The sequence below is a fragment of the Littorina saxatilis genome, linkage group LG1, assembly GCF_037325665.1.
Source record: "Littorina saxatilis isolate snail1 linkage group LG1, US_GU_Lsax_2.0, whole genome shotgun sequence".
Lineage (NCBI taxonomy): Eukaryota > Metazoa > Mollusca > Gastropoda > Littorinimorpha > Littorinidae > Littorina > Littorina saxatilis.
Genome location: NC_090245.1, coordinates 4,922,744 through 4,937,660, shown reverse-complemented (window position 1 = coordinate 4,937,660; position 14,917 = coordinate 4,922,744). Strand labels below are relative to the sequence as shown.

The window sequence follows — 14,917 nt, the reverse complement described above, 5'->3', positions numbered from 1 at the left end:
ATAAAAATTATTATCAAAATTTTTTTTTCGAAATCAATTTAAAAACACTTTCATCTTATTTCTTGTCGGTTCCTGATTCCAAAAACATATAGATATGATATGTTTGGATTAAAAACACGCTCAGAAAGTTAAAACAAAGAGAGGTACAGAAAAGCGTGCTATCCTTGTTAGCGCAACTACTACCCCGCTCTTCTTGTCAATTTCACTGCCTTTGCCATGAGCGGTGGACTGACGATGCTACGAGTATACGGTCTTGCTGAAAAAGGGCAGCTACTTGACTAAATATTGTATTTTCGCCTTACGCGACTTGTTTTGTATTCCGAGCATCGCTGGGCACCGGACTGTGTTTTTTGGGCCGCGGTCTTAACACTAGCGCGCCGTGCGCGAAGTTCAGAAAACGGCCTAGATGATTGGGAATTCTGGCCCATTATTATTTCTTACTGGTCATCTCAAGAGAGTGATGAAGAACAAGCATTTGTCGATAATTAAAGCACGTAATCAATCTTCTAAAACAGTGGTTTTAATTACATAAATTGTGTTTGGATGGACAAATGACGTCGTGTGTCTAGTGTGACCTGTGACGACAAATTGTTCTGTCACACAATAATGACAATTCCTTTTTATTTCTTCTTTTCAAAAACTGTGATTATGAAGCAGTCATTTGATTTGCTTCTGACTGCTAGCCAAAAAAAAGAAAGAAATTAAAAATTTTGTGGAAAAAAAAGGAAATTTGCTAAAAAAGTGTCTAGTGTGACATTGTGACGACAAAGCTTAAATTAGCCAGAAATGGTACCAAACTTCAAAATATAGTGGTTATTTTCATTGTTTTTCCTTTTCACCGACAGTTTTTGTTCAAAACTGGTTCTTTTGTGTATCTAGTTGAACAACAACATTTTTTGGAAGCTTTTTTAAAGTTTGAGTTTTTGTGACGCAAAGAGTCACGCTAGACACGCAATTTTCAAACTTTAACAATTTCTTTAAAAAACGGACAAATGGGAAGAAAAACACACAGAACTATGTATTGGGGTTCATGCAATCATTTGGTTTAAATCCAACTGCCCAGAAAAAAGCTTATTAGCATTTTTTCTAAAACTATCGAGAGTACTCAAACACCTTGTCAAAATACGTCCCTAAAAAGCACTAATTTGCGTAATGAATGAGGAGCAGAATTTTAACTGTTTATAGTTAGTCTTTGGTTTTTCTCTGCGATCATCTTTATTCATTAATCTCTCAGAAAAACCAAAAGTTCCATCTGAGTGTACATTCAGTAAATAGTTACAGAACTTATAAAATACCTAGCGTACCCACAGCACCTTTTGACATTGGCTCATATATATATACAGAAACTTTTGTTAGGCTCTGGGTCATCCACGACACAGGAAGCATGTTGAAGGTTAATGTGAAAGTGAGTGACTGGAAATAACTGGCCTGAATCCATTGTTCTGTAAATGTCAGTATGGTCTGTGCACTTGAAATAGTAAAGCTGGGCTTTAACACTCAAATTAATATGTATTTACTGATCATTTCAAGTGTAGTTTGCTTTTGAAGTGTTCAGTCAATTTGATGCCACAGCAACAATTTTACTTTGCATTAAATTACTGCAACTTTCCTTTAACACAACAAACCTAATAAGTGATACACAAATGAAAAATCTTAGTTGATACTGATAGGTAAACTGTAACCATGTGCCCACTGTTTAGTATATATATTACACTTTACAGGGTGATGATGTAGTGTCCCTTTCACACGACAATAATTGAAGATTGAACCAAGGAATCAAGATCTTTAGAGGGTAATTTGTAAAAAATACCTGAATGTTAAGACTGGGTGCCAATTATAAGATAATCACAGTGTATGCTATGTCTTTGCAGGCTACATCCTCAGCCGATGGAATCATACGTATCTACGAGGCAGTGGATGTGATGAACCTGAGCAACTGGTCGCTGCAACACGAGTTCAACTGTCACATGGGCTGTAGCTGTCTCACCTGGAACACATCTAGGTAATTCAATTCAATACAACTTTATTATCTGAATGTAAGACAAACAGAAATTATTCAGGAGTTTCGGGAATACATTCACTTTTCGTCCAGTTTTTTTTTGCCCGAAAGCTGTGCTGTTTACCAACATATGGTTAACACAAATTTGGGGTGGATTATACTTTTATAATGGATTTGGTCTTTTACTCAAAGAGTGTGTGTATGTTTCTTTGTGGAGTATTTGTGAGACTTGTTTTTATGAATTGGAATCTGGGCTCCCATTGTCTGATCAGAAATGTGTAACTGTGAAACAACACATGATTAAGCAAATTTGGGGTGGATTATTATTTTAATATGGACCTTGTAAGGCAAAAAAAAAAAAAAAGTCTGTTTACGGTAACCCGACCGACCCTATTTTTTTCGCGCGACCCTAGACTTTTTTTTGGCATTTGGAAGAAAAAAAATAAAATAACGTAAAAATATGGTTTTTTTTTTTTGGGGGGGGGGGGGGGGGGGGGGGGGGGGGGGGGGGGAATCCTGACCTACCGACCCTATTTTTTTGGCCTATGTTACCGTAAACAGACCTTTTTTTTGTGTTGGCCTAATCTGGACCGCCCTTGTGCTGTCTGATCAGAAATGTTTAGCTGATGGCTGCAAATGCTGTTGTACGCACATGTGTCATTTCAGAGTGCATCCTCCTTTGATAGCAATGGGCAGCGATGATCCAAATCCTTCTGGCGGTCCCAAGGTCAAGTTGTACGAATACAGCGAGGTGCAAAGGTATGGTCTTCACTCTTCAGCTGTATTGAAGTGTTTATTACTTTGTGTGTGTCAAATGTACGTCTGTGTATGTTTGTGTGTGTGTGTGGATAGATCTATATAAAGGCATGCATGTAATTATCAAGAAACACCTTTGTAAGCTTTTGTTTTCAGTCAGTGTTGGGTTTGGCTGAGCAGTGGATCTTATTCTTAACTGATTTGTTTGTGTAGTTGTTTGTGTATACAAACTAATACAAAAGATACAGTTCTAAATACAAATTATTCCTTGGAAGAAGGAATAATTTGTATTTAGAACTGTATCTTTTGTATTATTTTCATCAAAATCAAAGTCACAAAGTTTTAAAGTGTTCAGCTGACAATGACAGATCCTCACATAGATTGTCACGTAAACTGTTTTTGCAGAAAATGGAATAAAGTGGAGGCTTTATCAGTCGTCTCTGACGCAGTTCATGACATCCAGTTTGCACCCAATGTGGGGCGCTCCTATCACCTGCTGGCAGTCGCTTCCAAAGAACTCTACATTTTCTCCCTCAAACCTTATAGGTGAGCATGCCTTTGCATATATATATATATACTGTTCAAAAAAAGAAACGCATAGTTGCTACTTGCCAAATTTGTTTTATTTTTCGAAAAAATTAACAGAAAATCCAATATTTAGATTATTTGTTTGAAATTTGGTATGGACACAGTTGAATGCACACACAGTTCATTTGCATCTTCAAATCAATCAGTCAATCAATACGATTGGGTGCCGAGGCTGTCAAGTCAGTAGGGGGTGTGACTGCCTTGAGCAGCAACAACTGCCCGGCACCTTCTGGGCATGGACTGGATCAGATGCCGGATATCTTGCTGTGGGATGGTGTCCCACTCCTCCTGAAGTGCCTGCAATAGATCGCGGTGATTTGCCGGCGCTTCTTCTCGCCTGCGCACACGTCTGTCCAATTCATCCTAGAGGTGTTCTATCGGGTTCATGTCTGGCGACATGGATGGCCAGGGAAGCACCTGGACATGGTGGTCGGTGAGGAACTGGGTGGTGAGTCGTGCTGTGTGCGGGCGAGCGTTGTCCTGCGGGAATATGGTATCCTGGTCAGCCAGAAGAGGAAGGGCGTGTGGGCGCAGAATTTCCTCCACGTATCGCTGGGCAGTTATGCGCCCTTGGACATGCACCAGGGTGCTCCTTCCAGCGGTATTGATCGCCCCCCACACCATGACGCCTCCACCACCATGAACGAGTGCCTCATCCACACAGTTGGGCGCGTAACGTTCGTTTACTCTCCGGTAGACCCTCCTCCGACCATCATGTCGCTGGAGCAGGAAGTAGGACTCGTCGCTGAACCACATGTGTCTCCAGTGATTCCGGACGGTCCAGCGAAGGTGCTGGTTGCCCCACTGCACTCGGTTCTGGCGATGGCGGCGGGTGAGGACAGCTCCTCTGTGAGGTCTGCGAGCTCTCAAACCAGCTTCATGCAGGCGGTTCCGCACGGTCTGGTCCGATAATCGGTGTGGCCCGGGGAGAGCCTGGACAGAAGATGAGGCCGACAGGAAACGATTCCGGAGGTGGCGGAGCCGTATGAAGCGGTCGTGAGCAGCAGTTGTCGCCCTTGGTCTTCCCGCTCATGGCAAGTCAGCAACGGAGCCAGTGGCTTGAAACCTGACCCACAGTCTACTGATGGTGCTCTGGGACACGTGGAAGTGCCTGGCGATTGCACTTTGACTTTGGCCTGCTTGTAAACGACCCAATGCAATTTGGCGGTCTTCTCTGCTCAATCGGGCCATCTTTCGTCGCTGAATTGTCGTCTGATTTCTTTGTGGCGAACAATCCGCTTTTATGGGTTTTGGAAGACATGGTGAGAGCTCAATATTCCCCGAGTTTCACGAGATTACACTGAAGCATGACGAGTGGTCATGCCAAATGAGCAATTTTGACATTGTAGCCACTGATAACGCATGCGTCACGTGCAGAGCTCACTTGTGGCAATGGACGAAAGGTCGACGACCAGATAAACATTTTCTGCAGTTTGGTGGATATCCTTGTAGCCATATAACTAAATTAACCAAATATTACAAGCTATGCGTTTCTTTTTTTGAACAGTATATATGTTATTTGTGGTTTTGGAAAGAACGTTTTCATAAATTCTTCATTTATCATGACTGATTACTTCAGTAGGCAGGCAGCTGCTGATTCCTTAAAAAAAAAAAAAAATCTCAGATCTGTCAGATGCCCGCCTTCCCCGCTTATTTCTAATTTGTGTCTTTTTAAGTGTTCCTTTTAGTCTTCGTGTTAACTTAGGATAGGTTTTTCCATTCTTCCACTTTCTCTTTCTGTTTGAGCTTTTAGATTATTTTCTTCTTCTTTTTGTTTGCATTCTTAATTTTGGAAGCATGACCAGTCTGCTTGTTCCAAATTTGGTTTCTCTCTCTGGGGTTTTCCCTTCAGGCTGGAATCTACCCTTTGTAACAAAAGAAATCGTCTTTTTAAAGGGAACTTTTCTGTCAGTTCAAGGAGTGCTGAGGCCAGAAATAACAAATGAAATAGAGCTTAACGTGGGTGTAACAAAGTTTTAAACATTTCTTATTACTTTTGCACGTTAAATTTCATGTTTGTTTTTGTTTAATGCTTAATTTTAGTGCCACACGTGGGTAAAAAGTAACTGTTTTTGCTTGGTTTTGTTTCTCTATTTGTGCTTTTCAGGTTTGATTGTTTATTTGTTTACACATCCACAATAGAATCTTCGAAATTTCATCAGTTGTGGTTTTGTGAAAAAGTCGGATACCCCATACTCAAGTTTCAGTCGTCATCTTCTTAAAGTAGCATATTAATGAGAGTGCAGTATATTTGTCAACGAGGACGATTGTTATATGCCCTGATTCATTTGAAAATTGTTTGGTTTGCTTGATTTTGTCAGGAAAGACCCAGCAAGCAACCCCCAGGGCAACAAATTTGAGATCCGACAAGCGGGGATGTTTGACTGTCACGACTCGCAGGTTTGGCGTGTCAGTTGGAACGTCATAGGGACCATCCTCGTCTCATCTGGGGCCGATGGTTGTGTGCGCATGTGGAAAGGTGGGTGAAGAGGGTTTGCGGTTGGCTCTCTTTTTATTGTGTCTGATGTTTTTTTTATCTCTTTAGTCTCTCTCTCTCTCTCTCTCTCTCTCTCTCTCTCTCTCTCTCTCTCTCTCTCTCTCTCTCTCTCTCTCTCTCTCTCTCTCTCTCTCTCTCTCTCTCTCTCTCTCTCTCTCTCTCTCTCTCTCTCTTTCTTTCTTTCTCTCCTTCTCTCTCTCTTTATGGGCGGGGATATAGCTCAGTTGGTAGCGCGCTGGATTTGTATTCAGTTGGCCGCTGTCAGCGTGAGTTCGATCCCAGGTTCCGCCTTTCACAGAGTCAACTTTGTGTGCAGACTCTCTTCGGTGTCCGAACCTCCCCCCGTGTATACTACATTGGGTGTGCACGTTAAAGATCCCACGATTGACAAAAGGGTCTTTCCTGGCAAAATTGCTTAGGCACAGTTAATAATTGTCTACCTATACCCGTGTGACTTGGAATAATAGGCCGTGAAAGGTAAATATGCGCCAAAATGGCTGCAATCTACTGGCCGTATAAAATTTCATCTCACACGGCATCACTGCAGAGCGCCTAGAACTGTACCCACGGAATATGCGCGATATAAGACTCATTGATTGATTGATTGATCTCTCTCTCTCTCTCTCTCTCTCTCTCTCTCTCTCTCTCTCTCTCTCTCTCTCTCTCTCTCTCTCTCTCTCTCTCTCTCTCTCTCTCTCTCTCTCTCTCTCTCTCTCTCTCTCTCTCTTTGATCCTCTTCCCCTTCTCTGTTTTTTTCTCTCGCTTCATCAGATGAAAAGTGTGCAGTTGCCTGAAGTATCAGAGACATGGAAAGATTACTCTCGCTCTCTTTTGAAGAATGTGCCAAGATCATGCGTAATTGTAGTGGTGGTATAGACAGTGTACCAGCTGATTGACAATCTGGGTGATGAATGATCTCACTCCCTGATGCGAACGACTGTGCATATCCTAGAAGACACAGTCACTCAACACGGTCTGGTTTCCATGCTGTGATGGAAGCGATGATGATTGTGAATTGTTTTCAATATATCGCAAAGCTGAGGGAGGGAGTCTTAAATTGGGGGGTCTTAAAAAAAGGATTCCCTTGTAATTTGAGACAGCAGTTTATCCTACATACGTGAGAGAGACACCCGTGAGATAATAATCGTTCAAATCACACGTGTGTGTATCATGTAAATGAGGTCATGTCAAGCAAGTCTGGCAGGGACCTGGTTTTCCACTGCTCATGATGCCAAAGTCACCGAGACAAACGTCATTATAGAAAGAAAACAATTGCGCTCGCTAATTACCCTCGATGAATTTTTTTAACTAACACGTCACACCACACTTTCAGAGTGACGTTTCTTTGCTTTGACGTAATAGATTGCACGAGGCTTTAGAAGAGATCGAGGTTCCAATTTAGCTGCCCCGAATGCAGGACATTTTCAGTAAAATACACGTAAGTACAGTATGTAGGATAAACAGAATACTACATGGCTTGCTGTGTCGTACCAGATTTACACTCGTTGCTTTTTGACTCACATGCGAAGCAAAAGTGAGTCTATGTACTCACCCGAGTCGTCCGTCCGTCCGTCCGTCCGGACGTCCGGACATCCGTCCGTCCGTCCGTCCGTCCGGAAAACTTTAACGTTGGATATTTCTTGGACACTATTCAGTCTATCAGTACCAAATTTGGCAAGATGGTGTATGATGACAAGGCCCCAAAAACCAGACATAGCATCTTGACCTTGTTTCAATGTCAAGGTCGCAGGGGCCATAAATGTTGCCTAAAAAACAGCTATTTTTCACATTTTTCCCATTTTCTCTGAAGTTTTTGAGATTGAATACCTCACCTATATATGATATATAGGGCAAAGTAAGCCCTATCTTTTGATACCAGTTTGGTTTACCTTGCTTCAAGGTCAAGGTCACAGGAGCTCTTCAAAGTTGGATTGTATACATATTTTGAAGTGACCTTGACCCTGAACTATGGAAGATAGCTGTTTCAAACTTAAAAATTATGTGGGGCACATGTTATGCTTTCATCATGAGACACATTTGGTCACATATGATCAAGGTTAAGGTCACTTTGACCCTTATGAAATGTGACCAAAATAAGGTAGTGAACCACTAAAAGTGACCATATCTCATGGTAGAAAGAGCCAATAAGCACCATTGTACTTCCTATGTCTTGAATTAACAGCTTTGTGTTGCATGACCTTGGATGACCTTGACCTTGGGTCAAGGTCACATGTATTTTGGTAGGAAAAATGTGTAAAGCATGTGAGTCGTATGGGCTTTGCCCTTCTTGTTCAAATAGTGAACAGCTCGCTTTCGCTCGCAGTTCAATATTTAAAAAAACAACTCGTGTAAATCTGGTACGACACAGCAAGCCATGTAGTATTCTCTATATCTCACACAGTCACTTGTTTTCAGCCAACTACCTAGGCAACTGGAAGTGCATCTCGGAGCTGAAAGGGGACGGCACACCGGGAGAGGGTCACGCGGCTGTGGCACAGAACAACCAACCCCCGGGGACTCTTGCAGCCAACGGCAGCATGGGCGCCAACAACAACAGCAGCAGCAGCAACGCTATTAGGTACTACAAGGGGAAGGCAGTCACGGGAGCGCCACAGGTGGTGTGGCACTAGTCGCGGTTCTTGCACGCAGTTTGCACCCATCTGTGACTGGCCCACCCAGTTAGACACTTCTATGTGCACATCAGCCCTGAGGTGGTGAGATTGACCTCAACTATCACATCCCATTGTCAGTCAGTTGTGTGTAGAGTGTGACTTGTGAGAGTGCTTGTTGAGAAAGTCTGGGAGTGTTTACTGAAGTTTTGTGAAACGGTTTCGAAGAGTGATGGCAAAAGTTATGAAGTACAAATGTGGCATCAGCAGCAAAATCCGAGGACTGCTTTTCACATTCTTCTTGCATGCTATTTTACACTTGCTCTGGCCGTGTAGCTTCATGCTCATGTGTGTTCATCCCCCTCCCCAACATGTAGTATTATTGTGTGTTGGTTACATTCGCTTGGGACTTTCCCAACAAGTGGCCGAAACATTCGATCAAGCTAAGTTCTCGTTACTCAATGTTTGTCTGTGCACTTTAAAGACGGTTGGGTCGATATATTTGTGAATGTATTGTTTTGTCAATAACAAACGTTCCAACAATCTACATTTCTTGTTTTTTGGTTACATTCAAGCTGTTAAGCTGCCATATCAGTTGTTGGGTTTTTTTCTCAGAGAGAAGGGAGGATACCGGACAAGCACTTCTTCAAGATAGTGATTAAGTAAGGCAAAAAAAATTTTTTTTTTTTTTTAATTAAGATTGATAGTATGATGAGAAGACCCTATTATAAGATTGTCCCAGTTATCTTTCATCCAGCGCATGATTGCTATTTATTGCTGACAGTTATCAGAAGTCAAAGGTTTTTGTCCTAAATTTGAACGTTTCTCTCCATTTTTTTTTTGCATTTTACTGTGTACTGTGTTTGTGATATCGCCAACAAGCATCTTGCATATGTATGTTTCAATTCACAGTAGATGCGCATAAAAAATAGTCTGCTACGATTATTTGGCAAAGTCATTCAGAGCATCTTATGTAGGATATAACTGCATTATTTTACCCACATTAACACTGGCTGGTGCATGAAAAGAGAATACAAGAATAAGAAACATGACTTTATTTGTAATTTTTTAAGGAACATGATTCATCCAAAGATGTTTTTGTGCTCAATGCCACATTGTATTCAACTAGTACTAATTGTCATGCACTTATTTTTCATGAATTCATGACTTGAAGCAGTTTTGAAATTCATTTGGTGATGAGAGGCCAGCTTTACTTTGTTGAGTCACTTGAGAAAAAGTGACTATGTAATCGGTCAGTGTTAGTCTGTCCGGCCGGCCGGCCGTAGACACCACCTTAACGTTGGACTTTTCTCGGAAACTATCAAAGCGATCGGGCTCATATTTTGTTTAGTCGTGACCTCCAATGACCTCTACACTTTAACGATGGTTTCGTTGACCTTTGACCTTTTTCAAGGTCACAGGTCAGCGTCAAAGGAAAAATTAGACATTTTATATCTTTTCTCGGAAACTATCAAAGCGATCGGGCTCATATTTTGTTTAGTCGTGACCTCCAATGACCTCTACACTTTAACGATGGTTTCGTTGACCTTTGACCTTTTTCAAGGTCAGCGTCAAAGGAAAAATTAGACATTTTATATCTTTGACAAAGTTCATCGGATGTGATTGAAACTTTGTAGGATTATTCTTTACATCAAAGTATTTACATCTGTAGCCTTTTACGAACGTTATCAGAAAAACAAGGGAGATAACTAGCCTTTTCTGTTCGGCAACACACAACTTAACGTTGGGCTTTTCTCGGAAACTATAAAAGTGACCGGGCTCAAATTTTATGTGAACGTGACTCATTGTGTTGTGAATAGCAATTTCTTCCTGTCCATCTGATGCCTCATATAATATTCAGAACTGCGAAAGTGACTCGATCGAGCGTTTGCTCTTCTTGTTTTATGTGTGAACTGGATTCCCTGACAAGGCAAGCAATATCGGTTTTAGTTTTCTCACATGCCCCTCCCGAGTTGAATTTATAGGTTTATGAGTATGTCGTACCATTTCTGTGTTTCTTCTCCAACCCTCCCGAGTTGAATTTTGAGTATGTCGTACCATTTCTGTGTTTCTTCTCCAACCCTTCAGAGTGAACTTTTGAGATTTTGAAATTATCCCAAGTGCCATACTTTCAGTTCAAAAATAAAACATCTTATGCAGAAACAGTCATTTTCCTTTCACAGATTTCAAATGCAGTATGATAACGGTAGGATCTATGCTCAAGCGTTTGAAAGCAAATCTTTAATTCTTATAAGCATGGCTTGATTGCAGTATGTTCATATACTCTAGTGTTTGAAGGCAAGCATTTAACTCTTAAGCACTGTTTGTGTTTTTAATGAAGTCGAGCAGAGGAAAGGCAGATATATGGTCTCTGTCCTGTCCAGAATGATGTTGTGTGGAATACATTTTTATCACAGGGAACATATTTTGATTTATTGATTGTTTAAACACACACATGGAAAAGTTATTAGTTAAAGACATACATGGACAAGTTATTAGTTAAACACATACATGGACAAGTTATTAGTTAAAGACATACATGGACAAGTTATTAGTTAAACACACACATGGACAAGTTATTAGTTAAACACATACATGGACAAGTTATTAGTTAAACACATACATGGACAAGTTATTAGTTAAACACATACATGGACAAGTTATTAGTTAAACACAACAACCTCTCTTTTCCTTATCTCGTCTTTTTTTCAAGTTAACTATAGTCTTCAAAATTCCCTTTCAATTTCCGTCATATGTAACATACATTTCTCATGTCAGCCAAGCTTGTTCAGTGCAAAAGTGTACATTACTTACACACAGCACCATAAAATTCTTCAGATTTTGGTTACCACCAACACCATTTCATTTTCCTTTCATTGTTGTTATTTCGGTATTCAGGAGCTTGCATATGCCGTTCATGGTTTAAATACTGCAGTCACAGGGTCATGGTCATTATTGCTACAGTATGTTTTCAACTTGCATCTGTGATTGTCTGTTCATGTGAATGTTGGTGTTGTTTATTTGTTGAATTTATTAACCTAAAAATGGAACGAGTTCATTGATGCTGCAACTTTTTGTACTGAACACTTTAAAACAAATTAAAGTGTTACTGCAAATGTGTAAACAGAATGATTTCTCAACTGTTCATGTACTTAACTGAATGGAATTCAATGTTCAATCAAAGTGCAAGTGTCATGGTAATGTGTAAAGAGAAAAGCCTATCCTCGCCTTGTGAAATAAAGTTTACATTTTCAGAAAAAGGTGTTTCAGTTTTGAGTCAGCATCAGTGCTCTCTCTTTCTCTTTCTTTCTTTCTTTCTTTCTCTCTCTCTCTCTCTCTCTCTCTCTCTCTCTCTCTCTCTCTCTCTCTCTCTCTCTCTCTCTCTCTCTCTGTTACTCTCTTTCCTTGTTTCTCTCTCTTCTCTCTCTCTTTCTCTCTCTCTCTCTCTCTATCTCTCTCTCTCTAGCTCTCTCTCTGTTACACTGCTGCTATCTGGCCCTCTATGTTTTAGTGTGTTTTATTTGGAATTTTATTTTTATCTAGGAGAGAAAATAATCGATTTGCATGTGACTTTCTTCACATATTTATCACTGCATTATTCCCCCTCTATAGCCAGCTATATCCTACACACTGTATGCACGATGCAGACTCATGTAGCACGCTGCATTTGCATGCATACCAATCCAGACAGGCACCGTTCACATGAGGATGAGGCAGATTCAAAGACCTTAGGCCCTCAGCCCATAGATTTGACAGAAGTGGCAGAAATCAAAACAAAAAACAAGTATAGTACAGTGGACCCCCCCCCCCCCCCCCCCCCCGCCTTTTAAGACCTGCAAAACCTTGAGAAAATGAGGTCTTTAAAAGGAGGGAGTCTTAAAATGGGGGTAACTTTTCAGAAGTTATGAACAGAAAGTCAAAAAACGGTCTTAAAAGGGGGTTCTACTGTAGATATACATGTACAAACAAAACACTCAGGTAGTCAAGTCCAGCTGCTACTTTATTTATTCTTGATTTTAGCTGGTAACTCAATGTAACCCTCACCTGTATTTTGTTTATCTCCAGGACTAAATGGCTAAAAAAATTAGTCTGTGCTAACATTTGCATTTCATTTATTTAGGGGCGTGCAAATGCCGCACCTCCACAGGTCTTATTCTCACACGTAACTGGTAAGATTTCATCGTTCTGCAATTTGGTCAGTGTTCAGCACCCTTTTCCTGCTTCTTGTACGGGGTACGTTCTCTTCCATTTACAAAACCTTGGTAGATACCGCAAGCACCTCCAGCTATAACTGATGTTTCCTGTGCTTTTCACAAAGTAAGCTTGGGTACATTGCTAGATGCTGCGATATCCATACTTCAAAATCCGACTAGTTAAACGAAGTGAAGGTAATCTTTTAAATTTGATTTACTACAAAGGCATCTGCTACCAGGTTACAAAAATGAAAACTATTGTCTTCATACTACATCATGTCGGAATTTTCAAACTTTCTTTGAGTATAATGCAACTCTTTGAAAGAAATTGTATTTTAGATGTAGTCTTGTCTTTTTCTCCACTTTTTACGATTGTTTAAAAATCAGTTTATCACTCATTCTCTGCAGTTTAGCAGCTAAGAGAGTCACAGATAGGCCTACATATTTGCTTTTAAAAAGCTTTAGCTTACCTTTATTCAGACTCAAGTCTAGACCTGGTATTATTATGCAACTTTGATTATGGTAGATTGAAGTTTATAATTTTTCTGATGTCACAAACGGTTATTCACACCTATCTCCATTTGAAGATGAGTTACAATAGACATTGGTCTATGCAATAGAGTAGCCTGCTTCGATGAATTCAGTTCGGTTCAGCAGCTTCATTCATCTACAAAGTGTGTGTGTGTGTGTGAGAGAGAGAAATAGAGAGAGTGTGTGTTCTCTATGTTGTCATTTTGTCTTTCTGAATTTGCTTGTGCTGTATTTGTGTTTGAGGTTTGACGATTGCAGTTTTCATACTTAATGTGCTTGTGCATTCATGTACGGGGTGGTTCATTCAGTGCGCACTGGAGTCAATTACTTCTCCCCATTCCTCTTTAATTAGTGACCTTCACTTAACCTCATGATAATGCTTTGATAAAAGTAACAGCAAAACAAAACAACAACAAAAGAGAGAAAAAAAGTTCAGGCACTATCCGCACTAGTCAATACAAAGCGTTGGGAAGCATACTACTAGGCAAATAACGGCTTGGTTGTCAAGTGACTTCTTGCTCTGGCGTTAGGTTAAATGGATAATGCAATATATATACGTTACTGTCTTTTTTTTTATATCTTTTTTTTTTTTTTTATATCTTTTTTTTTTTTATATCTTTTTTACATATGGCTCTGCGTAGTCGGCTGGACGTTAAGCAACAAATAAACAAACAAACAAACAAATATCTTTTTTATATTCTCGCATATACATTACTGTCATATACTTTACCGTCATATAGGTGACGTAGCTTTATTGCGAAGTGAGATTATATGCAGCTTTTATCAAATCAAATTGGTAACAAATTTAGTGGCTTTAAATATATATATGTACTCAATACGCGTTAGGTGAAAAGCAAGTGCCCGTCATATGATATATGTTACTGTCATTTATTTTATCATCATTATTGGGTTTTTTTAGCGTGAAGTCGGGGTTGTTTTATAACATGGCTAGAAGTGGGTGCCTACGAAAGATGAAACAAGCGTTGTATCTTGAAAATGTTCTCCTAACATAGTGAATGAAAAAACATTAAGCTTTGTCACAATTCGCAGGTTCAAGAATCTATCTTGTGATGTCAAATTTAGACCTAATTTTAGTCCTATAAAGCGTACTTGGTTGGTGTTTCCAACAGTCATCTCATAATGCACATACCATAAAGACTTCAAGATGTCTCCCAATGGTCGCCAACTTCCCATGTTGGTGAATGGTAAAGCTTTACAAAAACATGAGTAAATGAATGAAAAAGTCATTACAAAATTCTGGTAACTTTTCAAAACTCATGAGTTGCTACTTATTGACATTGAGTGTCCTATTCTTACTTTTTTTTCCCCCTTTTTTGTGTGTGCACTGTGCTGTTGTGTTGCTGTTGTACACAGAATCTGGTTGGTTTGACAGTGCCATGTTTCCCTTTCTTTATTTCTCATATCTCCCTTCATGGTAAATTGTATGCCTTAATCAACTGGACATGGGCACCTCACCTATCAGCTTTTCTGTCCTCTGCTTTGAAAATATTCAGAATTCTCTCTCTGTCTCTGTTCCCAGGCTTGTTAGGGGGCATTGTTCCTGTTTTAGAGAGTAGCGGGAGCTATAATTCTATGGTAAAAAGGTTTCTTGCATTTCCGGGTGGCGCAAGAAGTGCAATGCTCTCTTGGCTTGTCCATCTATTATCTGGCAATGTTCTGTTCATTGGAAAGGGAAGGGTGATGGGGCGAGGAAGAACTATTGAATTGAATAGACCCTACTTTA

The 14,917-nt window shown here is 40.2% G+C and overlaps 1 protein-coding gene across 5 annotated transcripts in view; it reads left to right on the top strand.

The window, feature by feature from the left end:
- LOC138959809 (nucleoporin SEH1-like) overlaps positions 1-14,917 on the top strand; it is a 33,231-nt gene that overhangs the window by 8,793 nt on the left and 9,521 nt on the right. For 3 of the 5 annotated variants that reach the window (XR_011453802.1, XR_011453803.1, XM_070331433.1), the window contains exons 4-8: positions 1,872-2,002; positions 2,666-2,758; positions 3,161-3,301; positions 5,665-5,822; positions 8,256-8,418. Coding sequence is in view for 2 of the 5 variants with exons in the window: in XM_070331433.1 (XP_070187534.1) it covers positions 1,872-2,002; positions 2,666-2,758; positions 3,161-3,301; positions 5,665-5,822; positions 8,256-8,418 (686 nt within the window). In the remaining 3 variants the exon portion in view is untranslated. Of the gene's footprint in view, positions 1-1,871; positions 2,003-2,665; positions 2,759-3,160; positions 3,302-5,664; positions 5,823-8,255; positions 9,871-10,013; positions 11,710-12,569; positions 12,619-14,917 lie in introns of those variants that run through there. The other 2 variants (XR_011453805.1, XM_070331454.1) reach the window with 2 other exon arrangements.